General features: G+C 40.5%; 1 protein-coding gene across 1 annotated transcript; it reads right to left on the bottom strand.

The window, feature by feature from the left end:
• Positions 1–12910: 12910 nt before the first annotated feature.
• zgc:162707 (UPF0524 protein C3orf70 homolog B) lies at positions 12911–24189 on the bottom strand. The gene is made up of 2 exons (XM_028591361.1): positions 23656–24189; positions 12911–15376 (listed from the first exon to the last, which is right to left on the bottom strand). The coding sequence occupies exons 1-2, from the start codon at positions 23837–23839 to the stop codon at positions 14682–14684; spliced, it is 879 nt and encodes a 292-aa protein (XP_028447162.1). The 5' UTR covers positions 23840–24189; the 3' UTR covers positions 12911–14681.
• Between the last annotated feature and the right edge of the window lie 517 nt (positions 24190–24706).

Below are 24706 nucleotides of genomic sequence, written 5' to 3'. Positions count from 1 at the left end.
AACGTGGTGTTTAATTTGTCTTCTGTGTTGTTCTAATGCAAAATCTCTGATTGCTGTTTAATTTGCACAGAATAGTTCCGTAAAATTTCTGTATCAGAACTGTTCAAATCCCCTCTATCCCTTTTAAAGGGCTGATTTTTAAAAAACGTTTCTATACTTTCAGGTCCATAATGTTGGGCATCATTGCTCAAGTATTAAGTATGTTTAATTCCCTCGATTGGATGAAATACAATGTGTAAGTGTGGAGAATCCAATTTCAGCAGTAACATAGTAAAGAGCTACACTGAACAGCTACACACACACACACACACACACACACACACATATACACACATGCACACACTTAAACACTGGTCCCCTGGTGCTCTGTGCAGCTTTTCTGTAGATGTTGGGGTACAAGTTTAGTGAATCTAATCATGATGAATATCACAAGGCTGGCTTTGACAGAATAAGGGTTGTTCTGTTCCTCCAATCCACTCCAAATATGACACCTTGTGCTTGCCAGCCCGTCTCTCCAAAGACAACAACTGCCAGCTCTTCCTGCCAGCCTGCACTGATGTGTGGCATTCCAAACTCGATCACAGTCGGGAATGCAACACCTGCAATCGAGAAATTTGAGGAAGCTGCCAAGTGCCTCCCATTGTGAGACATGTTTCTCTCTCTGCATGTATTTCTCTCTTTTGTCCTGCCTCTTTTTTGTCACCTGTCGTCACCATCTGTACCAGGTGTGCAGAGTATGCCAAGGAGAGCAACTGTATAGCTTGTCTTTAGCGGGTGTAAGGAGAAAAAAAACAATGCATCCATTCCACATGCATTACAGGCTTCCTCTGCTCCACATTACGTAAATAAGACCACCATGCCTTAAAATTACAAGTTGAAAGCAAGGGGATGTAGGTATATGCTGCAATGCATTGCTCTGCAGCATAATACATCCTGAATTAGTTAGAGGAACATCTGGTCCCTTGTGGCCAATTCTTCTGCTGGAGCACGTTGCGTATCCAGTGTCCCCTTCCTCGCTCTCCTCTGCAAAGGCTGTTTGAGTGACAGTTGTTTGCTGCACATTGGTCTGTTCTCTCTTCCCATGGGTCTAATTTGTGCAAGCTGCTTTTGAATTGTTGCAAAGAAGATGCAGGAACAAAGCCAGCTGAGGGGGCTGGGGCGTCTGAGACCTGCTGTTCCTCTCTGCCTTTGGTTATGATGCCAATTTATCTGCATTGTTCTGTTCCTCACCCCAAAGTGTCAGCCTTGTGTTTGTACTGTTTGGTGATATAATGAAGGAGTGGTGTGAGGTGAAGAGGTTAGTGGGGTAAACTTGAGTGCATGAGTTTTGTGCATCTTACATACCATCTAAATAATATGGAACAGGATACAGTGAACTACCAAATGTAGTTCAGACATTAGTCACTCATACAATTTTGATTATTTTGCAGCAATATACAGTACCATACACTAATTTGCATTTACACAGCTTCATCGCCGTGCATAACATTGGTGCAACTGCTTCCCCTGTCTTCTCTCACAAAGTTAATTTTAACCTGGCATTTGCAGCAGCAGCAGCTCATGACATCCTGCAAAGACTTTGACTAAGCCATGATTCAGAGAACTTTTAAAGTTGCTTTTAAAGTACAAGTATCACACTGTAGTTATTTTCTCTGGTGATAGGATGAATCAGCAACATCTGAACTCTGCAGGAAAAAAAAGTCAAGGGAACGAGCTGAGACCTTCAAAGTGAAAAAAGTCAAACTGTCTGTTTGACAAGTGAAGATTAGTTACCTTAAACTTTCAAAAAGGCAGAGTGCAGAGCATCAGCAGTAGAAATGTGTCATTCCTCTGCCCAAGGACAGCTCAGTTCGCCTTTGTATGTTGCCTTTTACACCTCGATCCCCTATAGCAAGAAAGAGGAACGCCTGTCCTAACACCTAAACTATAATGACATGCCAATTTCAGCTGGAGGAAATAGGAAGGTTACAGCATGCAAACTGTAGCTGTGACAGTGCTCAGCATCTTTAAACCAGGAATATGGGTGATCAAACTCTTAGCGGTATAGCTTTTTTTGATGATTTGAGATCCCAAATATTGAATAAATGGTGACAGGATTTGGAATAACATGTTTGAAGTTCAAAGGTGGTGTCAGAGGAAATCTTTGACAGTGGAGACCCACTATGGTTAGGCTTATGGGAAAATATAGAGCTTTTAGTTAAATGTTAATTAAGAAAATGCGTCCTGATGACTTTTTCAATATTTAACCAATATACTGTACATTATAAAAATAATAATATTTAATCGTTCCCTAACCTTAACCAAAAGCTTATAGTGCCTAAACATAACCATGGACATCTTTAAAATAATGTATTTGCCATAGACGGATATTGTATTGCTACAAGAAAATATTTAGGGAAAGGAAATGAAATATGTTATCAGTGAACATTTTGCAATAATAACAAATTAATATAATTTTGCAACTTTGCAGATAGTATATAACATAGTAGTAGTACATACAGATAATTTCTAGGAGACAGGGTTCTTTGACAAGAAGAAACAAAGGCAAACAGTGAAATGATTATCCAAACTGCCTATACATCCATCCATCACTGTTTACAGACTGCCCTGGTTCAGCCTTAACATACTGTACTTACTGTAGTAGTGCTGTGACATAGTTTTCTCATTAAATGAGGGATTATTACCAACATTATGGGTCTGTTCACTATCAGTTTTACTTCCAAATACAGAGGTTTAGATAATCTAATAATCCAGCTAAAGTGTTGGCTTGTTTACAAGCTGTCTGATCATCTGGCTGCTCATGTTTCTTGCACAGCAGATCTCAGCAATTAACTTGGTGAATACAATATTATCATAACTAATAGGGACAATGACCAAAACTATGAAAAAATACCTAAATTCCCAAATAATTTGAATAATTATTTAATTTTGTCACACAAAAGAATTATTACAGGATCACAAGCAAAGTTTTCTTATTGTTGCATGACATGCACTACAGTAAAGGCTGTGATCTGTGTTACAGCAGATAGACTTGATGTATACAATATATAAACTACAGTATATGCGTACAGTAGCTCCGAGACTCGTCTTTTTAAGAATATCCTCATTTACTGACTATCTGACTGTTTTTCTCTGGTTAGTGTGAAAGTAAGAAAAGAAACAGCTGGAGTCTAATCAATTTTAAAAACACAAAATGCCTGGTGTTGCCCAAAATGTCAACAGCACAACATAACAAATACACCTATTTCTACAAGCCACGAGTGAGAAAGTAAATGCCAGGCAGAGAGATGGTGGGAGGTTTATTACAACATTTGTAATGATCCATGATGAAGTAGAATGGAGCATAAATCAAAGAGACATCCAGCTAAAGACAATGGAAATTAAATTGGGTAATGGAGTGCCGGAATATACTGCGGAAAAGCTGCATCAAATTTCAACATGCAGACAGAACTATTGATGATAACAAATGGAGTCCTGCTGTGAGGCTGTCAAATGAGATAAAGTTATTAAACTTTTTTTACAACTACACAAGAAGAACATCGTAATCAGCGCCTTTTGTGTGAGGAGTTTCGCTTATGCACATTTAACACATATATACGGCTTCCCAGTCCTGGTTGTTTTTATTTACTTGCACTTGCTGCTTCTGCCCGCCTTTAATGATTTCAGAGACAAAAATGAGACAGCCACTAACAATTGTCCCATGAGTGCTGTGTGTGTTCTCTACAATGAGCAGAGGCAGTGTATGATGTCCTCCACAAAACAAAATAAGCCTGAAATCTTAATTTAAAAAAAGCCTTTACAGACGTCCCTAGGAAATAGGATGAGATTTGTGAGTGTAAAAACATATCTCTTGGAGCAAATCTCAAGGCCTTATTCAAGAAATTACATAACATACCTACATAGAAAGTAACATACTCTGGTTTTAATTAAAGGAGACAAATAAAAAAAAAACATAACAGTCTGACATGTTTCCCTCCAAGTGCAGCTGTGTCGTGGTGCCATATGAGGCAGCAGAGAGGGATGAGAAAATACTTTCGAGACACTGACTGAAAGAGTTTAGTCTTCATTTAGTCTGTGTTTTTTCAGCCAGAGGCAATTCTGAGTCAATATCTGCTGCTTAACATTATTGCTCCACAGTGACCTTTGCAACATGCATTCATACAGCTTGAGACGGTGAGTGTGATGAAAATACAGTAGGCTGGTTTGACAGGATGGCTCCAAACCATGAGGGAAGTGATGGGTGATGATTATCTGGAGTGAGAAGGATGACAGCAGGCCGCAGACAGTCATCAGACATCTCCTGACTTGGCGTTTTGTCAGTTTGAAAGGACAGACTGCCAACACTTCATGTCTGTGTGTGCATGTGGGGGTGAGATGGTGAGTAAAATGTTGTGTCCCGTCATTTTTAATTTAAATCTAATTACATCATATTAATTCAAATTATTTGTGTGCTTGTCTGCCTTTGCCACAGACACACCTCTAAAGGTTGAAGTTTTCAACTTTGACAAACTGTGAAACAGTCAGACACACTGATAAATACAGAGCAGCATGCAGGTTTTGTACCTGGGATGGTTTTGGCTGGGACCTAAAGAAACAAAGGTGGCTTCTAGCCTCAGTGCTAGAAGCCACCGTTGCTAGTTATAGCATGAATGAAGATTTTAACAATAATAATAATAATAATAATAATAATAATAATAATAATAATAATAATAATAATAATAATAATTGTTATCAAGTGCTTTCCATAGACGGAAGGCATCTCAGTTCGGGGAAGTGGGGGTGCTGGCAGTGAGCCAAAAGGCAACAGGGGTTGAGTCGAGTATTGAGGCTTTTTTGTATGGATCTGGCTTCGCCCAAAACTCTGAAATGCTCTTTAGACCCATAGCTATCCTCTCCCCTGAGATCCTGCACAGAGAAGAGGCCTTTGTTACTGCCTGGCATCAGCACATCTTTGGAAACCTTGATTGTACTCCATTTGCAGCAGGAGTCTCTGAACCAGATACCAACCTCGTGCTAAAGCCACTACAGCCAAATTTCTCTGCCATGTTATTTCCGGCATCGTTGCCCCAGCTACTTGTCTGCTTCTTCTTCGGCTCATGGGACACAGAGAGGAGAGTCTGTTGGGTTTCCTCAGAGATGGTTGCTGTCTCTTAAATAATTTAGTGCAGCCACAGAAAGCTTGGAGCAGTGAATGACACGTCTACTCACTGAGCAAAACTCATGGTACTGTATCTGCCAGCCATCTAAACCCTATGTCAATGTAATGCAATGTAGAGGTGTTTCATCTGTGTGTGTGTGTGTGTGTGTGTGTGTGTGTGTGTGTGTGTGTGTGTGTGTGTGTGTGTGTGTGTGTGTGTGTGCGTGTGCGTGTGCGTGTGCGTGTGCGTGTGCGCGCATGCATGCGTGAGTTTGTGTATGTGTATAAGCACTGCTAAAGAAAAAAACCTTAAAAGTTGCAGACATCACAACAAATAAAAGCACAACAAAGGTTGTTTCGGGTGAGATATACTTTAGTTTACCCAAGTAACTTCGTATCTATACCATCGTACCTGCAGTTTCATATAGCACAGAATGCAGACTGCAATGGCACTCAGATCAGGATGCCAACATGCAGAGTGAAGTCAGGCAGCGGGGTGAATACAGTTGGAGTGCATCAACTGGACTCCTGCAGCAGTCAGGGTGAGAAAGATAAAAAAAGGAGGTTGATCAAAGGAAACTGAATCAAGATGTGAGAAAATTATATTTGAATACACATTTGGGGGTTTTGCATGAAAAATAGCTAGGTTAATGAAACGTAACTACTCTCCAGCTCTAAATACTTTATGTGTTTGTGAATGTTTCTTTTGGATGGGGGTGGATTGATGCAGAATGTGATGTTCATTAAGTTTTTTCTGTATGCCTGTTATTTGTGTTTGCATACGCCTTGGTAGACCCATGCCTGTTATTTTGGTTAAGAGAGCATTGCAGCCTTTGGCTAAAAATACCAGCCTAACAGTCAGCAATTAATAAAATTTGTTGTAATTGTGCTCACAAGGCTCAATGTGCTGCACAAAAATGAGGAGTGACCATCGAGAAATAGAGCCAGGAAATGGAGCGGGAAATAAAGACAAAGTAGCAGCATTGAAAGCGGAGGAATCAACAGTAGCTGAATGCAAAACAAAATGCTGTTGTTTGCAGGTGAAGATGTATGACTGAAATGACAGTGAAATTATGTTCATATAAGTTTAGCATAAGATGGAACAATCAGAAAGCAAATGGACAACTTACTAGTGCATGCATGTTGATTTAATGATTTAATTGGCTTAATGTAGGCCTACTGTTTATTTCAACTGCTCAAAGAAATCGTTGGACATTTTGGGAATTATCAAAATCCTTGGCTTTCTTGCCCAGAATTAGATAAACGGGCAGATACCACTCCCACCTCTATACGGTAAATATAAAGTTACAGCAACCACACTTAGTTTAGCAAGAAATAGTCTACATAATCCGTTTTTTACATTCTGTTTATGTACATATTAAAAAAACAAGATTTAACATAGTGAACTTTAGAGGTGCTGGAGAGCGGATTTAGTTTAGTAGACCTTTGGACAGTGCCAGGCTTACTGTTTCCACCTGCTTCCAGTCGTCATGCTAAGCTAAGATAATCGGCTACTGACTGTAGCTTTACATTCAGAGCACAGACATGAAAGTGGTATCAATCTTCCCATCTAACTCATCAAAAAAACAAATAAGCGTCACTCATTAGACATTTATGTACAATATCTACCTGTTTGTACATTTACATACATATAATTGTAATTGTATACTGTAGTTCCCATTTCAAAAGAAAGAATAGAGAAGCTACATAGAAACTTGAAATGTTTCTATGTTAACTGTTTGTCTCCCAGTGACATCTCGTTTTTTTCTGATCATAAATGTCACAGTTTCTCTTCTATGTGGTGTTCTGTTGCATATACAATGTCCTTGATGGAACAACACCTTCTTCACTGCTGCGTCTTAATCCATTAAAAGTGGTGTGAATCTCTACAACAACCTTTCATATTCATACCAAGAATCAAGCCAACCTGACCGCTCTACCCCCACCTCCACATAATCCCACAACAATGAAGAAAACCATATTAATGCACTGAGAAGCTAGAGGTCTGGTGCAGCCTATCAGCACCCACAGGCAAAGGGGCTCAGCTGTTATTTACATGCTAATAGTGTTAGTGGAGGCAATGAGAATGGGGCCAGGGCAGGGGGCCACACTGCAGCATTTTTTATGGGTCCATGGTGCATCACAGCGGAGCACAGCCCCATGGTGTGGAAAACCATCGGCTGGTCCTCATCTGGTCCAGCCAGCAGGTCCATTTACGCGCTGCTTAATCAGACGTGTCCGTTGGAGGCTGCTCCTCCTCCTCTTCTTCTGCCAGGCCTCTTTTCAAACACAAATTTGTCCGTCTTATTTCCTACTGCTGAGCTGGTGGTGTTGTACACCTAGCTTGGGTCACCATTAAATGCAGTTTGAAGAAGTCTGTTTTCATTGTCCATATTAGGCTGCATGCTATTGTTTGTGGACATTTACTCATGTTTTGAGTTGAGATATTCAGATATTCTCTGTATCACGCAAATAGATTACAATGTACTTAGGGTTTTATGAACATGCTGTGTTACTGGGAGCAGGATTCAAGGCTATAGACATGAGCAACCTTTATTTTTCACCCACACTCTAACTGTGTGGTGTAGGTGTAATGTCCTTTATTTAGATGCAATTCAAAGATTGGTGTGGGTGTAATGCAACTTAGGCCATCCAGAGAAAAAGGCCAAGAATAACCTCCTGAAAAGAACAGTACGCTAAATATGAAGCAGGCAGTAGCTGGTTAGCTTAGCTTAGCAAAAAATAGTTTATTTAACTATTAAATAGTTTATTTAATAGCCATTTAACCCCTGTTAAATGGCTAATTGTCATTTTTACAGTGAGGTATTACTGTGTTAATTAGTGAGATTTAGAGGTGCTGGAAGGCAGATTTTGTTACCTTCAAACAGAGCCAGGCTAGCTGTTTCCCCTTGTTTCTAGTCGTTATGATAAACTAATCCAATCTTTATGCTAAGATAATCTAGTTGCTGGCTCAAGCTACATGTTTAGCGTTCAGGCACAAGAGTTGTATCAATCTTCTCTACTAATTCTTAAAAAAAGCAAATAAGAGTGTTTCCCAAAATGTCAAACAATTTCTTTAAATTATTCTTTTTAAAGCACACACTAATCTCTGAACTTTGTCTGTGTATGCAGTATGATGGTTTCAGACTGTTTGGCTATTTACATTACTGCTTGTCTTGTCAGTTTTTGTGTATAATTGTTCGAAAAGGTGATGTTTTGTTTACTGAAAGAATTATATGAAATAATATAATCACACGTCGACTGCCAGTTTGGAAAAATGAGTTGGTGTGGGTGTACTGTAACTTTGGCCAGGTAATCACGCTGACATTTAAGAAATCCTGAATAAAGAAAATATAAAGAGCATGTACAAGTTTCTAAAACTTTCTTTTCATACTTGATGATGTTTTTTTGAACATTTTGCTTCAAGATCTTGATACACATTAATGGATGCACAAAGCTTATCCTGGGGTGCTATAATGGCTAAGATCTCAGAATGCAATAATTCCCCTGAAGCCGATGCTTTTTTATGGTTGACAGGCAGCGGGCCTTTAGATTTAGAAAGCTTACGTCCCATATTTTTTCAGTCATATCTGCTAGAAGCAATCTGGGTCCAGTGATGGCCTAGTTCTGTCCCTCTATTTTGGGCAACCCTTTAGAAAGTATTAAATAGAGGAGAACAATGCATTTTTTGAACAGCAGCATTATAAAATACTCTCACAGATGAGGGCCACATCTGTCCAAAGTGTTGTGGGAGAGAACTGAAGTGATATCAATCATTGTGAAGGCAGAGATGTAATAGAGTTTTATTATGTTACAGCCTCTTAATGTCACATCTGTAATTTCTCCGTAAAGCCATCATTTCCTGAATGTAGTTTTTTTGTGCGTGCATGAGGGTTGAATCGACATGATTTAAAACTGCAGTTTTTGTGTCCTCAGGGTTCAAGTGATTGTAAGTCCCCACTGGACACTGGAGCCACCTGCTTCTGATGAATTCCTCAAGTGGTTTTAGCTGTACTGACCTTTGAATTGGGGACATGGTCTCTCCACAGGTGCTTTGTGTTTTATATCAGTGCCGTGTGAAGATGAAAAGAACAAAAATTGCTCTTTTTTCAGAATTTTTTTTTCTAATAAAATGTTCAGTATCTAAAGGGGCTAGAAAAGAACGCATACCTTTGATGTCAAACAAAATTTCTACAACACTCTTTAAAAATAAATCACTATAAATCAGTCCTCTTATGTGCAGCTAAAAAAAATGGTTCAGATAAGAGAGCAGTAAAACAAATGTGCACATTCATCTTTTTTTGTTTTGTTTTCCTACAAAGCATAGAGTATCTGCCCACTCCTAATGATGGTAGTTAATTCCCTTTGTCTTGTTTCTAAAAATCAAAAGCGCAAAAAGAATAAAAGTTATAGGGGAAAAGATTTACTATAACAAACTGAAAAGCCAGCATAGGCATCCCCAACATCCTCTGACTCTTTGATGTGATTACAGAAAGATGGATTGAGACTTTCCCCCAGTGCTCAAAAACCACACAATTGTTCTGCTAATGGCCACTATCAAACTCCTGAAAACTGCAGAAAAGCAAGAAGATAATAGCTTTGTTTCAACTGAGAACTTTTGTGGAGAGATGTGAACTAGTTTAATTCAGGATCATTAAGTGAGAAATGGAAAGTCCAATATTCAAAAGAACGTGCAGAAGGTGTTACAAATTGTAAGTGATCATTCATCCAGCACTTTCTCCAACTACAGAATCATCATCTAATACAGACTAATCCACAGCAACAAAGTCAACTAATCACATTATTGTGAGTCATTCGGCCATCGCACAAAAGCACTCACAGGCTCTTCAGCAGTAGTAGTCCAAGGATGGATCACCAAGTAGCTTTAAGCAACAAAAAGGGAATACTTTCAAACAAAGCCCTGTCTATCCATACTAAAACTTGAAAGTCTTTTGCAGGGAGAAAGTCATGCTCTGTGTGTAAAAGGAAAGAGTGCCCTAAATCCATTTTAAAGAAGAGGGCAGACAGTGATGGGAAAAGTAATGAATATTTTACAGGTAGGGAGTACGGAGCTGCACTCCAGGTGACACTTTTGCGTTTATAGAGCTTATCAGAAACCCATCACTCATTGAGCACTACCAAGGCAAAGCCATGTGTCTGATTGTTTATCAGCAGCCTGTTGGTGGTCCTCTGTTACCTGCACACTGGCTGCATCAGGCCAATCACAGGGACATTATGCTGTAAATTGGACATATAAATGACCCTTTTGATGGAGTGGTGCTGCTGAAATTTGGCTTGGCATGCCTCAGATTAGAGACGGGCGATATGAGGAAGCTGTATGCCTGCAATATAGTGCTGGTTCCCTGTAGGGAGCTGATATGGATTTTCATGAGGTGCACTGTCAAATTATAAATGATAGAAGAATGTTAACCCCTTAACTTCTGGTTTCCCCCTTAAACTTTCCTTTAAGTGGCTTTGAAGTTAGAAAATTGCCACGCTGTTTGACAATATCACATATAGTACTGTGTTCTGTATCAGCTTGGTCCAGCTCTTCTTTTAAGCTTCATGACGTTTTTATGATGTATATGGAAATGTTGTGCATCATTTTATAAACATTTACCGAAAATATGGATGTTCTCTGCAATTCAAAATAGAGTTCTGTGAATTTAAATAAGGTATGGTTTCACAACATGTGTTTATTACAGTATGTCATGTAATGACAGTGGGGTTGTTTTGCCCAATATTCCTACATACCTGGAGGGTTATTTTTTACACTTACAGATGTCAATAATATGCCACTATTTAAAAACGTATCAATAACATAACGTAACATTACAGTATACACCAATGTACTGTTTACAAAAAGCCTTCTGAAGCTGCCCAATGACGGGCACTTACAGTACCCAACACAATTAGTCAGCACAATAATCCAAAATCATTGTCACTCTCTCGTGGTATTTGTGACATGGTTGTATGCACAGTCAGGCCAAATTAAGGCGAAACAGGAAAACTCCTGCTATCTGCAAACTGTACCATGTCTACTGTGTCTAAAACCCAATAAACCTTTTAGAGAAAAGCATAAGAAAAAAACGTATTTTAAATCATTTTAACAGCATAGAATTGTCAAAAACAAATAGTTTAAGGAATAGAAAGGACTTTAACTGAAGATAAATGAATAAAAGTGTGATATGGCCTGTTACTTAAGATCTGGGGCATGCCATCAAAAACATAAATGGAAGGCATTTGTAATAGTGTATTTTGTGGTTATTCATTTGTCTGCATCTATTCCACCTACCTGCATTACAGTAAAAGTAGACATAATGAATAACAAATTCTGCATTAGAGACATTTTTTTACTTGATTCACTCTCCTCTTACTCAGGCGAGGCACTGCTGGTGCTCCATGTTTTCATTTTGTCACTTAAAATCTCCTCTGAGTATTTGTGGCTTTTGCTCGTCTAATAACTGGCCTCTGGAGACAAAGTGCAATTGTATGAAATTAAAAGGCAACCTCCTGAGGAAGGTAATGTGTTTGTACGCACATCAAAAGAAAAAATAAAGTGCAGCTGACATCTCTCTACAGCTTGTGTGACTCGTGCTGTGCCAACCGTGCTTGTAAAGCGGTCCTTGAACAAGGGCGTTTTTTGATTTGGCTGTATCTTCCTGTGTCGTGCGTGTGTGTGTGTGTGTGTGTGCGTGTGAGAGAGTTTGAGAGTTCTCCACTGCTCAAGGAGCCTGCAAATTGAATGACTTTGCTGCGAGGGATTAACACTAACTGTGATCTATCTCTTCATGAAATCTGTCTGCAGCTCTTTTTAAATAATTTCAAAATGTTGAATTACATGCAACCCTGTGTGCCTAAAGGCACGCACACACACACACACACACACACACACACACACACACACACACACACACACACACACACACACAAAGTCCGTCCAAAGACTTTACATGTGCTTGCATCATCATCCTTTTAATTTAACTTCCTCCGCCTATCCCTGCAGTCCCTCCGTGCACTCCCACTTTCTTCTCCTCTCCCACTTGCGCAACCAGTAGCACACTCCTCCTATTCACCACCTAGCAGAATAATGAATGTACATTTATAAAACAAAAACAAAAAAATTATTAACATTTCATCACGGCCTTGGTTTTCTCTATTTTTCCTCACAAATAATCAATAGATAAAATGAAGCGGGTAAAGAGAAACATGGAGAAATCAATCTGGGCTCAAAGTCAAGGTGAGAAAGGCCCTTGCATGGTCTCTCAGAAAATCAGCTGCTGGACAAAGATTGTCTGGTGCAGAGACCCAGAGGACATGGCTGGACTATCGCTGGTGTGAATCAATACCAGGAAGCATGGAGGTCAGAGATGGAGGGGTTTAACTCTAACTTGTATTGCATTTCTTTCACCATAATTGTATGCAATACTAAAATTGAGGCAAAGGTCATCTTAAAACCACCTCCACTCTTCCTCTAACTTCAGTTTTCCTCTTGCTTTAATGTTATTTTTCTATGCCGGAGCAGTGCAAGAAAGTAAAGGTTACATAGGAGGGAATGTGAGAAAGAAAAACAAAGGACACAGAGCTAAAGTAATGACTAAATTTTAGTGTATCTCTCACTTTGCTTTGCTATTCCACTCAATCTCTGGAGAGCATTAGTCATCTGTGTGTCAGGTGGACGTGTTTGAGGGTTTTTCAAAGAAGACTTAAACTTTATTTTTGCAGAAAATGCCCCACACTGGCAACAAAAGACAAAACGAGGGAGAAAAAGTGTGAGTTTCATTAAGATTTATTCAATATGAAAATAATATAACATTAATAAGAACATAATATGTTTTAAACTGCATGAAGCGGGACTGTGTTCGGTGTAATGTCAAGGGCTGTCCCTGAATAAAAAAAAACATTTTAATTGATTGACAGATACAGGATTGGATTTGAATCACACATTTGTTAAATTGATTTTTGACATGAGGAACTTCTGCAAATGAATGCAGTCATGCAAAAAAACATCTAGCGTATCATTGCAGCACTACATATTTGTGAATATTTTAGTGATTTTTTGCAGATAACTCTCCAGGAAGTAACTCTTTAAACTTTAAACATTATTTTACTAACTGACTAATAAGGGGCTGTCTCACCTTTTATATTGGAGTGCATTTCTTATAACATTATGTCCATAACAACATCACAACACCAACTCAGAATCCTATTCCATACTGTAATCTCCGTGCATTAAGTGACATTTTTCTGCCCCATAGCACAAAATTACTGTTACATACTAGTCTAGCCTGCACACCTTCTGGGAAAGGTCCCCTTTCAGCTGGCATCACAAGACATTTTACTGTCAAGCCCAAAAAGCCAATAGCAATGAAGGTTTATTATTGTAAAAGTTTATATGTATTTATGTGATATATTCCCTCTTCACTAGATGTCTTGCCAGTTGCTTCTATGACAATGTGACTCCTACTTTCGTCACTGTAGCTCTGCCAGAGACACGTGCTATTTAATTTCTTGGCTGCTAATAGAGGTCAATACAAGTCATGTTTTGCTTAACACCCTTGCCACTGCAGTTCAGTCCAGCTTGACCAGAAAAGTTGGTCAGAACAATGTGTTAATGTCTGATAAATGGTTTTAAAGAGTATCCTTGACCTTCGCTGGCAGGTACAGTATAGGAATGTGCTTCTGTGTAATCCTTGATTGTCAAACACTGACCTACCTACCGCTCGTGTTGGTGTCAGTAAAGTGCACACAAACTGTGGGCCGGGAATCTTTTTATTAATGTGACAAAAGCAGGTGTGTCCCAGCAGCTCGGTGCTGAGCAATTAACAGGTTACAAGGCTGATGTGCTTTAGGCCCATGAGAGGTAGCTGGCCTCGTAGATAATATGCTGAAGTGTTAGAATTACTAATACGTGTGGGTTGAGCCATTGACCAGAGAACAAGAAATGGAATGCTTATCTGCCACTTAAATGTTGAATTAGAATAAAGTTTGACTGCCAGATTGACGACTGGAGAACTCTTGAGAATTACCTAACTGCTCATTATCATCAGGAAACCTACGTATACCACCTTAGTTCATACAAAATTTAACTCCAGTAATATATAAGAGAAATCTCGGAAAAAAAACTTTTCCTCTTATGGAAGTGCACCTACTATTGATTCCTTTTGTATTTTAGATTTTCACTGTATAAGTAGTACCACATACAGGAAGTCTATTTGGTCCTCTGTGCATGTGCTTGATATTCTTGTGCTTGTGCCTTTCTCCTGTACAGTATTGTAACAATTAGAAATATCTAATATCTAGAAATTCACTCCATGCAGGGGATGTGGACAGAGGCTGGGTTTGAGTGCAGACGTACAGTCCTCGGCCACCTGCTGGAAAACATATTCAACTAAACAACCCGGCAAAGCCCTGCTGAAGCCTTAGAGAGGGGTTTGTGTCCTATTTGGTCTACATAGAATAAATCCTCAAGTGTTATTCTCAATAATTCTACTCTGTAGCACATGCTCCCTCACACCTGGTGTCCATGTTGATGTTGTGTCAGTTACACAGTTGTTTCAATCTTTTCGATGATCTCTATCATTGACTTGGAGGGGGAGAGCAGAGAACAGTCGTCCTGATCCCAGAGGCTGCCAGGGCTGGAGTTCCCATCGGTGCTCAACTCGTCGTCCTCCTCCTCACTCTCCTCCTCGCAGGACTCCAGGTAGTGCAGACCTAGCGCGTTGATGCCGGAGTCCTCAGAGCTGGACGGAGAGGAGCAGTGGTCCATTTTGGGGCCTTTTATCTTATCCACGGGGGAAGGATGTTTGTGTTCACTGTACACCTGTTGGACCTGCTGGACCGGCTGCACAGGCGCAGATACGTGTTGGGTTGGTGCTGCAGGCTTCACTGGTTGCCTCGGCTGAGAGGGATTTTGGGGCATCTGAGGTGTTGCGGGAGCAGGTGTGGGAGGGGTAGGAGGATGAGGTGGTTCTGGTAAGGGAGGCGGGGGGCGTTGCACGTAGCACATCTTTCCGTTGATGCGTTTGACAATGTAGTCATCCACAAACAGATCTGCGATGACGCAGTACTTGGGTGACTCCAGGTGAGGCGGGGACTGAAAGCAGGGGGCGAGCTTCAGGAAGCGCTCAGCCAGAGAGACGGACAGGTCCATGGTGTTACTGTACTCTGTCTCAACAGCTGGCACGGTTGTGCTGGGCAGCTGGCACACATTGGTCATGGGCTGGTACACATACTTGCCTAAAGGAGAAAAAAAAGGAAAAGCTTTGATTAACGCACTGTGCACTACCTGCTCAGCAGCAAACAGCAGACTGACACACTTACAAGCTGGTGAACATAGTGAAGCATTTAGCTGAAGAGACAGATATTTCTGGAGTTAGAAACCAAAACAAAAGTAAAAGTTGATAATATGTCAGTGTTGTTTTTACAGCTTGTTCCGCTGCTCCAAAGTGACCAAAAAAAAACACTCGATGCAGGTTCAAATCAATGAAATACTAGATAAATCCAAACTATGGCACCACGTGGAGACTTTTGGCAGGAATCCCGACAGCAGCATGAAAATGCACTCTGAAAATTGTAATTCATGTAAATATGCTTTTGACACATTTTACAACTTGTTTTTCTGTGTCTCTGCATTAATTGTTCTGTTATGTCTTGGTATACACCAAATATATGTCCCCAAAAAAGCATTTTTGAGCATTTACATATCACAATCCCTCTCTTTTCTCTTCCTGTCAACTGGAATATATTTGATGACACTTAGGGGGGTGTATAAATACATATATGCAATCAAATGTGAACCCTTCTCATCATTTAAAACCGCACTTGACCCTTAGCTCGTGGGTCGTTGTAGCTAGCAGATAAATATAATAGTATTATTAGTAATGAAAAAACAGGTTTGTTTTCAGCCAGTCTCATGCAATTTTCGCATCACAAAGCATTTTGTACTGCCAGAGGCAAAAATACCTGCCTTGCCATTATCTGCGGTGGAGCGGCAGCCAGAGTGTAACATAGTTTCCATTTCAGGCCTTCCAGAGCAGTGCAGCAATCATTTTTGACCATAAGAAGCTGACTCAAGTCTTAATTCAAAAATGACAAAATAACACATAGGATAAAGGCCATACAACAACGGCGTGCTGATTTACATCTGTATTTCTAACATAATAATGGTGTAATATATCGTGTCACATAAATCCTCTATGAGATAAAGGCCATACATTTGTAAAGGAAAGTGCAAAATGACTGCTCTCAAATGTTACTCATTGTTTGCAGCCCACTGCCTCCAACTCTGAACCGTGCTGCCTGAATAGTGCAGCTCAGATGTGTGTTTAACTGGCTCCCTGGAGAGAGAGAAGATGACAGGCCTACAGTACGCATCACTTCCTCTCACTGTGTCCTTGTCTTTTGTTTCAATGGCTGGGGGAGTCATTCAATCAAAATCTGCTCCCAGGTTACATTGAAAACATCAAACTACTTCAAAGTAAGGAAGTGTCTCTGTTTACAGAGTTTGCTGATGAGACAATTTTGCGCCACACAAATTATATTTTGTTCAATTAAATCTTTTTTCTGTCCACAATAGTTAACTGAATTCACATGACCACCTCATTATTTAAGGACAAAAATAATCTACACATGTGAAGCAATTAAAAGAGGCTTGATGTCCATATACTTTGTAATCACTGTAAACACAGGAGCTAATGTCAATACAGACAAAAGGGGGGACAGTAGCCATCCTCTGTTTAATGAGAAACTCAATGGTCCATGTTCAGACTGAGACGAGCCCATTCAGGCAGACACAATAGCGGCAACAAATGAGAGCTAAAGCTGTAAAAGGCAATGTGTTGACATTTAGTTTATAGCATATTACATCTAATTGCATTCATCCATCTGGAGTTTCAAATACTAAACGCAATACTGGGGTACAGACAGATGCATGGGCAGACAACAAAACAGACAGACATACTGTAAGGTGCTAACACAACACCAACACTGGTTGTCCTCAACAGTCTTGCAGAAGAAACACAGCCTGTCTGCAGATTTACATGGTGTGTGTGCAGAATGCAGAATTAGTTTGTACAAAAATGGAAATATTACTGTTTCCATCAGCCCCACAGGACTGAGCGTTATGTTATATGTGAGATTAATCTCACTTAGTCTGGCAATAAGGAGAAAAGGAGAATGTTCTCATGCTAAGCAAAACAATACATTACTGAACTGCAAAATTAAACTGAAGAAGTTTTTAATTGATAATCAGACCTGTAGTCACATATAGGGGTGGGACGGCGTGGGGTGATGTATGGGCGCGGGGGTGTGGGGGTGGGTACAGATGTAAAAATACATCTATTAGTAAAATCAAGAGTTCAAGAGGTTAATGAGACGCTGGGAGAACAGGCAGCTCTTTCCTGATAAGTTACAGATTGCTCTCTAGAGGAGGGATTAGAGCAGAGGAGCTACAGTATGAGGAGCTCCAACTCCTCTGCTCCCACCTGCCTCCATCTTGCATGCCTTCTCCCCTCTCTCCTGGGCCTGTATCTGGCTGACAGCAACACAGTCTGGTTTAATACAGGAGATAGTTTCTCTAAATAATGCAGCATGTAGCTCCTCAATCTCCCACTCTCTCTCACACAGAGCTTTGGCATCCCTCCGTCCAAATTTCATCTTTACTGTTGCTCTAAAGAGTGCAGCTGGAAAAAAAATACTTGGAGAATGAGGTGTTATTGTTGAAAAACTTGACATGTAGTGATAGGAATGGGCACGACTGTCTGACACAGATCCTAATGTTGGCTTATATCAAAGCCTCAGTGGAGACTGAGTCATTAACAATCCCCTCAGTTGTTTGAGACGAAACCAGAAGTCTTTATGTGCAACCTGAGCAGATCTTCTACTGTAAATGCAACACACCAGTTCAAAGCAGCATGTTGGTAAAATCAGATGAACAAAAATAATTATTTGAGCAGATTGTTTTTCATTTATCAACAGCTGCTGCACCCATTTGGCCGGTGGTTACGGCCCGCTCACACATCCGCTGCTCTTTGTGTTTAAATCTGTCCAACAAAGAGGCTGCTGCAGGGGCAATAACGTCAGTTTCAGGTTTCAGCCAAGGGGACAGTCTGACCCAACATCATGTGAAACGCCTTTCCTATTTCCTGTTTCATGCCTCCAGAAGCAAAAGGATTTTCCTGACTTGCAGCCAGTTTAAAAACCACAGTTTAGTCTGCTACCATAATGAAAAAAAGCAACTCTCTGGACAGTTTATCCTGTACCTATATCTAACCTTCCCTTTCTCTCCAAGATCCTTGAGAAAGTGGTTGCTAATCAGTTATGTGATTTTCTCCATAGCAACAGCTTATTTGAAGACTTTCAATCAGGATTTAGAAAACATCATAGCACAGAGACGGCACTGGTGAAAATTACTAACGACGTTGTAACTGCTGCAGACAAAGGACTTGTCTCCATACTTGTTTTATTAGATCTTAGTGCTGCTTTTGACACTATTGACCATACAATCCTGTTACAGAGATTAGAACACTTAGTCGGAATTAAAGGAATTGCACTAAGCTGGTTTAAGTCTTATTTTTCTGATCAATCTCAATTTGTTAATGTTAATGATAAATCCTCTAAGTACGCGAAAGTTAAACATGGCGTTCCACAAGGCTCAGGGCTTGGACCAATTTTATTCTCCTTATATATGCTTCCTCTTGGTAATATCATTAGGAAACACTCAATTAACTATCACTGCTATGCGGATTTACACCCAATTATACTTATCAATCAAACCAGACGAAACAAGTCAGTTAGCTAAACTTCAAGCATGTATTAAAGATATAAAATCCTGGATGACCTATAATTTTCTGATGTTAAACTGTAACAAAACTGAAGTTATTGTACTGGGACCTAAACACCTCCGAACTTCATTATCTAAAGATATAGCTACTCTGGATGGTGTTGTCCTAGCCTCCAGCACTACTGTCAGAAATCCAGGAGTTATTTTTGATCAGGATATATCCTTTAACGCCCATCTAAAACAATCATCGAGAACAGCCTTTTTTCATCTTCGTAACATTGCCAAAATTAGGAATATCCTGTCTCAAAACGATGCTGAAAAACTAGTCCATGCATTCATTACTTCCAGGCTGGACTATTGTAATTCCCTACTGTCAGGTTGCTCAAATAAGTCCCTTAAGACTTTCCAGCTGATCCAGAATGCTGCAGCACGTGTTCTGACGAGAACTAAGAAAAGAGATCATATTTCTCCTGTTTTAGCTACTCTGCATTGGCTTCCTGTGAAATTCAGGATTGACTTTAAAGTCCTTCTCCTGACCTACAAAGCCCTAAATGGTCAAGCACCATTCTATCTAGAACAGCTCTTAGTACCTTATTGTCCCACTAGAGCACTGCGCTCCCAGAATGCAGAGCTACTTGTGGTTCCTAGAGTCTCTAAAAGTAGACTGGGAGCCAGAGCCTTCAGCTATCAGGCTCCTCTCCTGTGGAACCAGCTCCCAGTCTGGGTTAGGGGGGCAGACACCATCACCTCATTTAAGAATAAACTGAAAACTCTCCTCTTTGATAAAGTTTATAGTTAAGAAGTGAGGAGTTGCAGTGTCCGCCTAACCCGGCCCACCTGCTTCTCTTCGTAGTCATCAGATTTATTGATGATATAATCAATAATAAAGTGAGAGTAGAGGGAGGCAGGCCAGTACAGCCTCTCATCAATGTTTTCATTTGTTTCCTTTTGTATGCATCCTGTCCCAGAACTGCTTGTTACTAACCTAGCTCTGGGGAGTTTACTCCCCGGAGTCCTTATGTTTCTTCTTTCATTCCCTTCAACGCCCGGCCGCGTCCTGCTGCGTCTGCTACACCCACCCGTGCTCTGCAGCGCCACGTTTCATCCCGCAATGCCCTGCTGTGACATGAACTACAACGACTACCTTCAAAGTCACTGTTCCACTATCTTTAATGCGACTATTATCGCCATCACACCCCCAACCGGCCCCGTCAGACACCGCCTACCAAGAGTCTGGGTCTGCCGAGGTTTCTTCCTAAAAGGGAGTTTTTCCTTGCCATTGTCGCAATAGCCACTGCTACTGCTTGCTCTTGAAGGAATTACTGTAATTGTTGTTGCTTTGTAAATTATAGAGTGTGGTCTAGACCTACTCTATCTGTAAAGTGTCTCGAGATAACTCTGTTATGATTTGATACTATAAATAAAATTGAATTGAATTGAATTACCGCAACAAGACTTGAGTCACATGTTAGTTTGTCACTACAGTGAGGTAGCAGTCACCAAGAATGAACAAGACAATTACGTGGGTTCATTTTTTTGAAAAGGTGAACTTGTTGCATGCAAATATGCGTTCTAAAGCTCAACTCAAAGCTAATATGAGGCTTCAGCAGTCTAAGTTAGCCAAATCAATGTGGGTATCTTACAAAGTTGCAGTCTTTCTTGTACATAATTCCCTCTTTGTGTTTTCCCGTACAGTGTTTACTTGCTGAGCTGCGTTGAGGGAATAGTAACATAAACAGGCAATGTGGTGTTGTATTAAAACAGACTTAAAAAGAATCTGCAATAATTCTTTCAAAACTTGTTGAACTTTTGTTTGGTGCTCCCCTGTTTGCAACATTGCGAGACCAACCGTTAAAGTGGTTCCCAAACATGAACAATCAATCAAAAAACATCCCCTCTGGCCTGTGCTAACAATGTATCGACCATTTAATAATAGCTGAAGATTTTTAAGGTTCAGCACTGCGGCAAATTTTGAATTGGTCAGCAAATCGATCAATGTAGCGCAGAGCTTTATCCAATAAGCCTCCATATTTCCCTTAAGAAATAGATTCGAGCTACAGCTACATGGTGTGACAGATGAGATGAGAAAGTCTGACAGAAGGATCCGCATTTCTTCTATCTTACAACAAAAGTACAAGTTGTAACATTTGTAACGTACAAAATTGAAGCTGGCAGAGAACAAGCAGACTGACAAGACTGTTCAGGACTCATTAGGATCTGTTAGACTTTCTTAATGAGTAATTCATTGCTCTGCCCGGTAATTGTAATCAGTTAGTTGAGGATAACGAGAGAAAAAAACTATTCAGACCAGGTGGTTCCAGTGTTGCTGTGAGCAGAAGCTCTCATCAGACATGACATATTGGCGGTGACACTAAATACAGCTAATTACCACTAATGAGAGGCTTGGACTGATGTTGTCACCAGCTGGGAACACTGCCTCCACATACATCCAATTCCAGTTTTCCCCATTTTCTTAGCCAAAGGTTTAAAAAAAGCTACAACTAAGTGGAAACTACTAGCAGTCAAATCATCTTTTTTGGTTGTTGCTGTAGCCTGCAGAGACGATAAGCGTCGTGTCTGAGAGCAGAAACTGAGAGGAAGACAACCTAAAGGTGTTTCCTTTGCAACGGCATGTAGGAAATAGGAGAAGCCAGTAGTGTAGTCACAGGTAATCACTGTTTGAGAATTCAAATGCTGAGCCAAAGTCTTATTACACATTGACCTTTTGTATTTGTTTGCCTGGAAACCTATTAAAAATGTAATTAAAAGGCAGACTAGCAAGGCTCCCTGTGGTGAATGCACAATTATCAGCCTCAGAACAAGTTTATACTCAAGGCGACAGTCATAGGCACATTTAAATTAAAAAGTTATTAAGGGCCTTACAACATTTTCACTCTTTTGCATCCAACGTTATAATGTATTAGCTAGAAAGAAGGGCGTGAGCCAGGAAGCGCAGGCGGGCATTGCATGCAGAAGCACGCTGCTGTACTTCTCTCACCGGGTGCCCTGTTTCTGCCTGATTCAGCAGTCTAAGCTGGTTTATTCTCACTGTGGTGCATGAGTATCCAGAGAGGAGAACCTGCAAATTACAGTGGGAAGAGATGTGAGGGTGAGAAGCTCCATTATGATGTGGCTGGCTCTGTCTTCTATACCATGACAAGCCTGAATGAAATAATGGGGACAAAGTGCTCCATGTCAATTGTGCAGCACAGTTTCAGCCAGAGTGATACATATGTCAATGCAGAAAGGAGGAGCAAGTCTAAATGTTTACAAATGATGTAACACTGAACAGGCTTTACTTCAAATCCCAGCTCCTAATAAACACCGGAAAGAATTCATCATTTTTCTGCCACATCAGATATTTCAAATTGCTTGGCTCATTCTGGACGGAGGCAAGCATCTAAATCCAATGATTACATGGCAAAGATTACAATGTGACTTGTGCAGTTGCACACTATAAGCCTCGACTGAGTGGTGCAGAGTGGAGGGTGATTGTGTTTTACACTGATCTGAGGATTTTCAGAGCAGTCAGAGATGGGATGAATTAGGGCAGCACAAAGAGACGGACATCTCGTCAGGTTCAGACAGGGCTATTGTGGTTCTTCGGCGGTGTGAAAGTAACCAGATCAAGAAAGGTTCAAATGGAGAGAAAGTGTCTGAGGTACATGGGTGGTGAAAATGTCCCCAACAGTCCTCAAAGTGAAAAGAAAATTGTCCATGAGTGAGTGGAGCTGCTGTCCTGTTACCAACACAGTCAATTTAACAGTCAAAATAAATGACACTGATTATATTGTAGTACTACTATTGAGTTAAGTTAACATTATCAAATATTTGGCTTGCAACTAAAGAATATCAGCCACTGAACCTAACCAACTGATTGACTTTGTCTGAACATGTGATGATTTTGTGGCCAAAGGTCATACTTTAAAAGGATAATGCTAATGATATTCAAAATGTGGTTACACTTTACTTGAAGGTATCTACATAAGAGTGACATGACATTGTCATGAATGTGTCATAAAACATTATAAACAAGTCATAAATGTTTATGACATAACGCTTCTTTTAATAAGTGTCATTCGGTTTTTGTCATGACAAGTTATGGTTATGGTTAGGGTTACAGTTAGGGTTCATGTGTCATGACTGTGTCATGTGTTCATATGACAGTGTCATGTCACTCTTATGTAGAAAACTTCAAGTAAAGTGTTACCCAAAATGTTTCTTATTGTCAATAAATCCCATGAAAAGTCCAAAACAGTGTGTTAATTAACCTTTTTAACATCCCTACACTGTCTGTAGCACTCAGCCCCAAGCCCGTTCCTTCCTACGGAAAATGTAAATCTTTAAATTTGGGTCACAACTATACAGTTTTATTTTTAAAACAGGCTAAATAAACTATCCATAGGGCGTCTGTTCGAAGGTCTCTGATAAAGCTTAAATGTGACACTAAGTTTGACATCGATATTATTGCAATGAAAAACAAACATGTTTGGAAGTTTTATCAAAAGATGAATTACATCACTGGGCAGCAAATCTTCACTAGTCTAAGCGCGTCAATATCGAGTTCATATCTGCTACATTTTGCCCTTTTCTGTCGAGACACAATGCGAGTACAGTGAACTGATACTGCACTCACAACACGGCCATGAATAACAGCATATTTTGCCACCACAGTGACAGTGAGATAGATCTCTGGTAATACAGAAAGCTATTAAACCACAGAAAACAAACTTACAGTGACACCAGCCCAAGTGGCAGCACCAGTGCAGCTTGAAGCACTTTCCGTGGCTGTGGGTAGCGCAGATGGAGAGTCCATCGCAAGGCAGGAAGTCTGGTCTCCCCGCGCAGCTCTTGGCCAAAGCCTGCGCCTCGTCCAACTTCTCATTCTTCGGACACTTCTGTGCTCGCGAGGCGGCCATGCCAACATTTCCTGGATCAAAAGAAGAAGGAGCTCCGAGTCCGAGTAAACTACAACATAACCGCGAGGGACCGAGCGGAGGTTTTACGGTCCACGTAGCCCACGAAGCTTTTCAATTTGGAAGAGAGACGCGAAAGGCGTTGCTGGATCTCCCTCCAGAGCAGCTGGGTTAACGCTCTTACAAAGGGTACAACAACAACAAAAAATCCTGTAAAAGTAGTCAATTAGCTAACGTGTAATGCCACATTCAGAGCCTCCCATGGTCGTGATCCACACATCTCTTCAACCTCCCCTCGCGTCACGAAGCTCCTCTGTGCGCTGGTGACGCCGTGAACAACGGCGCGCATCTGAACTTCATCTCACGACGGGAGGAGTCCACAAACACAAAGCCAGCTGCTCTGCGCACTTCAAACACATCCAGGCTTTCATCGACCCCTCTAAGAACTTCAAAACACCAGGGTCTGGATCTAAAAGAAATACCAATTCACCTCAATAGCTAATATTCACAAATAGGCTACATTTCTTTTAAATATATTTTTATAATCTTGGTAATATTTCATAAGCATGTAGTCTTAAATCTTTTTTTAGGGTCATGCATTAACCTGCTTTTAAACAATGAAAGGTTCAGAATTAGTGTTCTTTCAAATAAAATGGAGCATCGTGGGCCTACTGTATAATCCAGCTGTTCAGTTTGGAGCCTACATCCGCTAGATGGCAACCCCAACAACATCTAATCATGGCTGGGGCGTGAGATTAATTCGAGAGTGAGCCATTGATTTAGGTTTGGCGCTTTGTGTCTCCCTCAGCTCTTCTCTGTCACCGCTGCAGATGAGTCAGCAGAAAAAAAACTGAAACCCGAGACGAATGC

Source organism: Perca flavescens, chromosome 11 (genome assembly GCF_004354835.1).
Source record: "Perca flavescens isolate YP-PL-M2 chromosome 11, PFLA_1.0, whole genome shotgun sequence".
NCBI classification, from domain to species: domain Eukaryota; kingdom Metazoa; phylum Chordata; class Actinopteri; order Perciformes; family Percidae; genus Perca; species Perca flavescens.
Note: the sequence above shows the minus strand (reverse complement) of the source record. Positions and strands in the feature narration are given on the sequence as shown.

Coding starts and splice junctions, on each gene's coding strand:
- zgc:162707 (XM_028591361.1), bottom strand. CDS start 23,839: ATGGCCGCCTCGCGAGCACAGAAGTGTCCGAAGAATGAGAAGTTGGAC. Junction 15,377..23,655: donor CCACTTGGGCTGGTGTCACT/GTAAGTTTGTTT, acceptor TTTCTCCTTTAG/GCAAGTATGTGTACCAGCCC.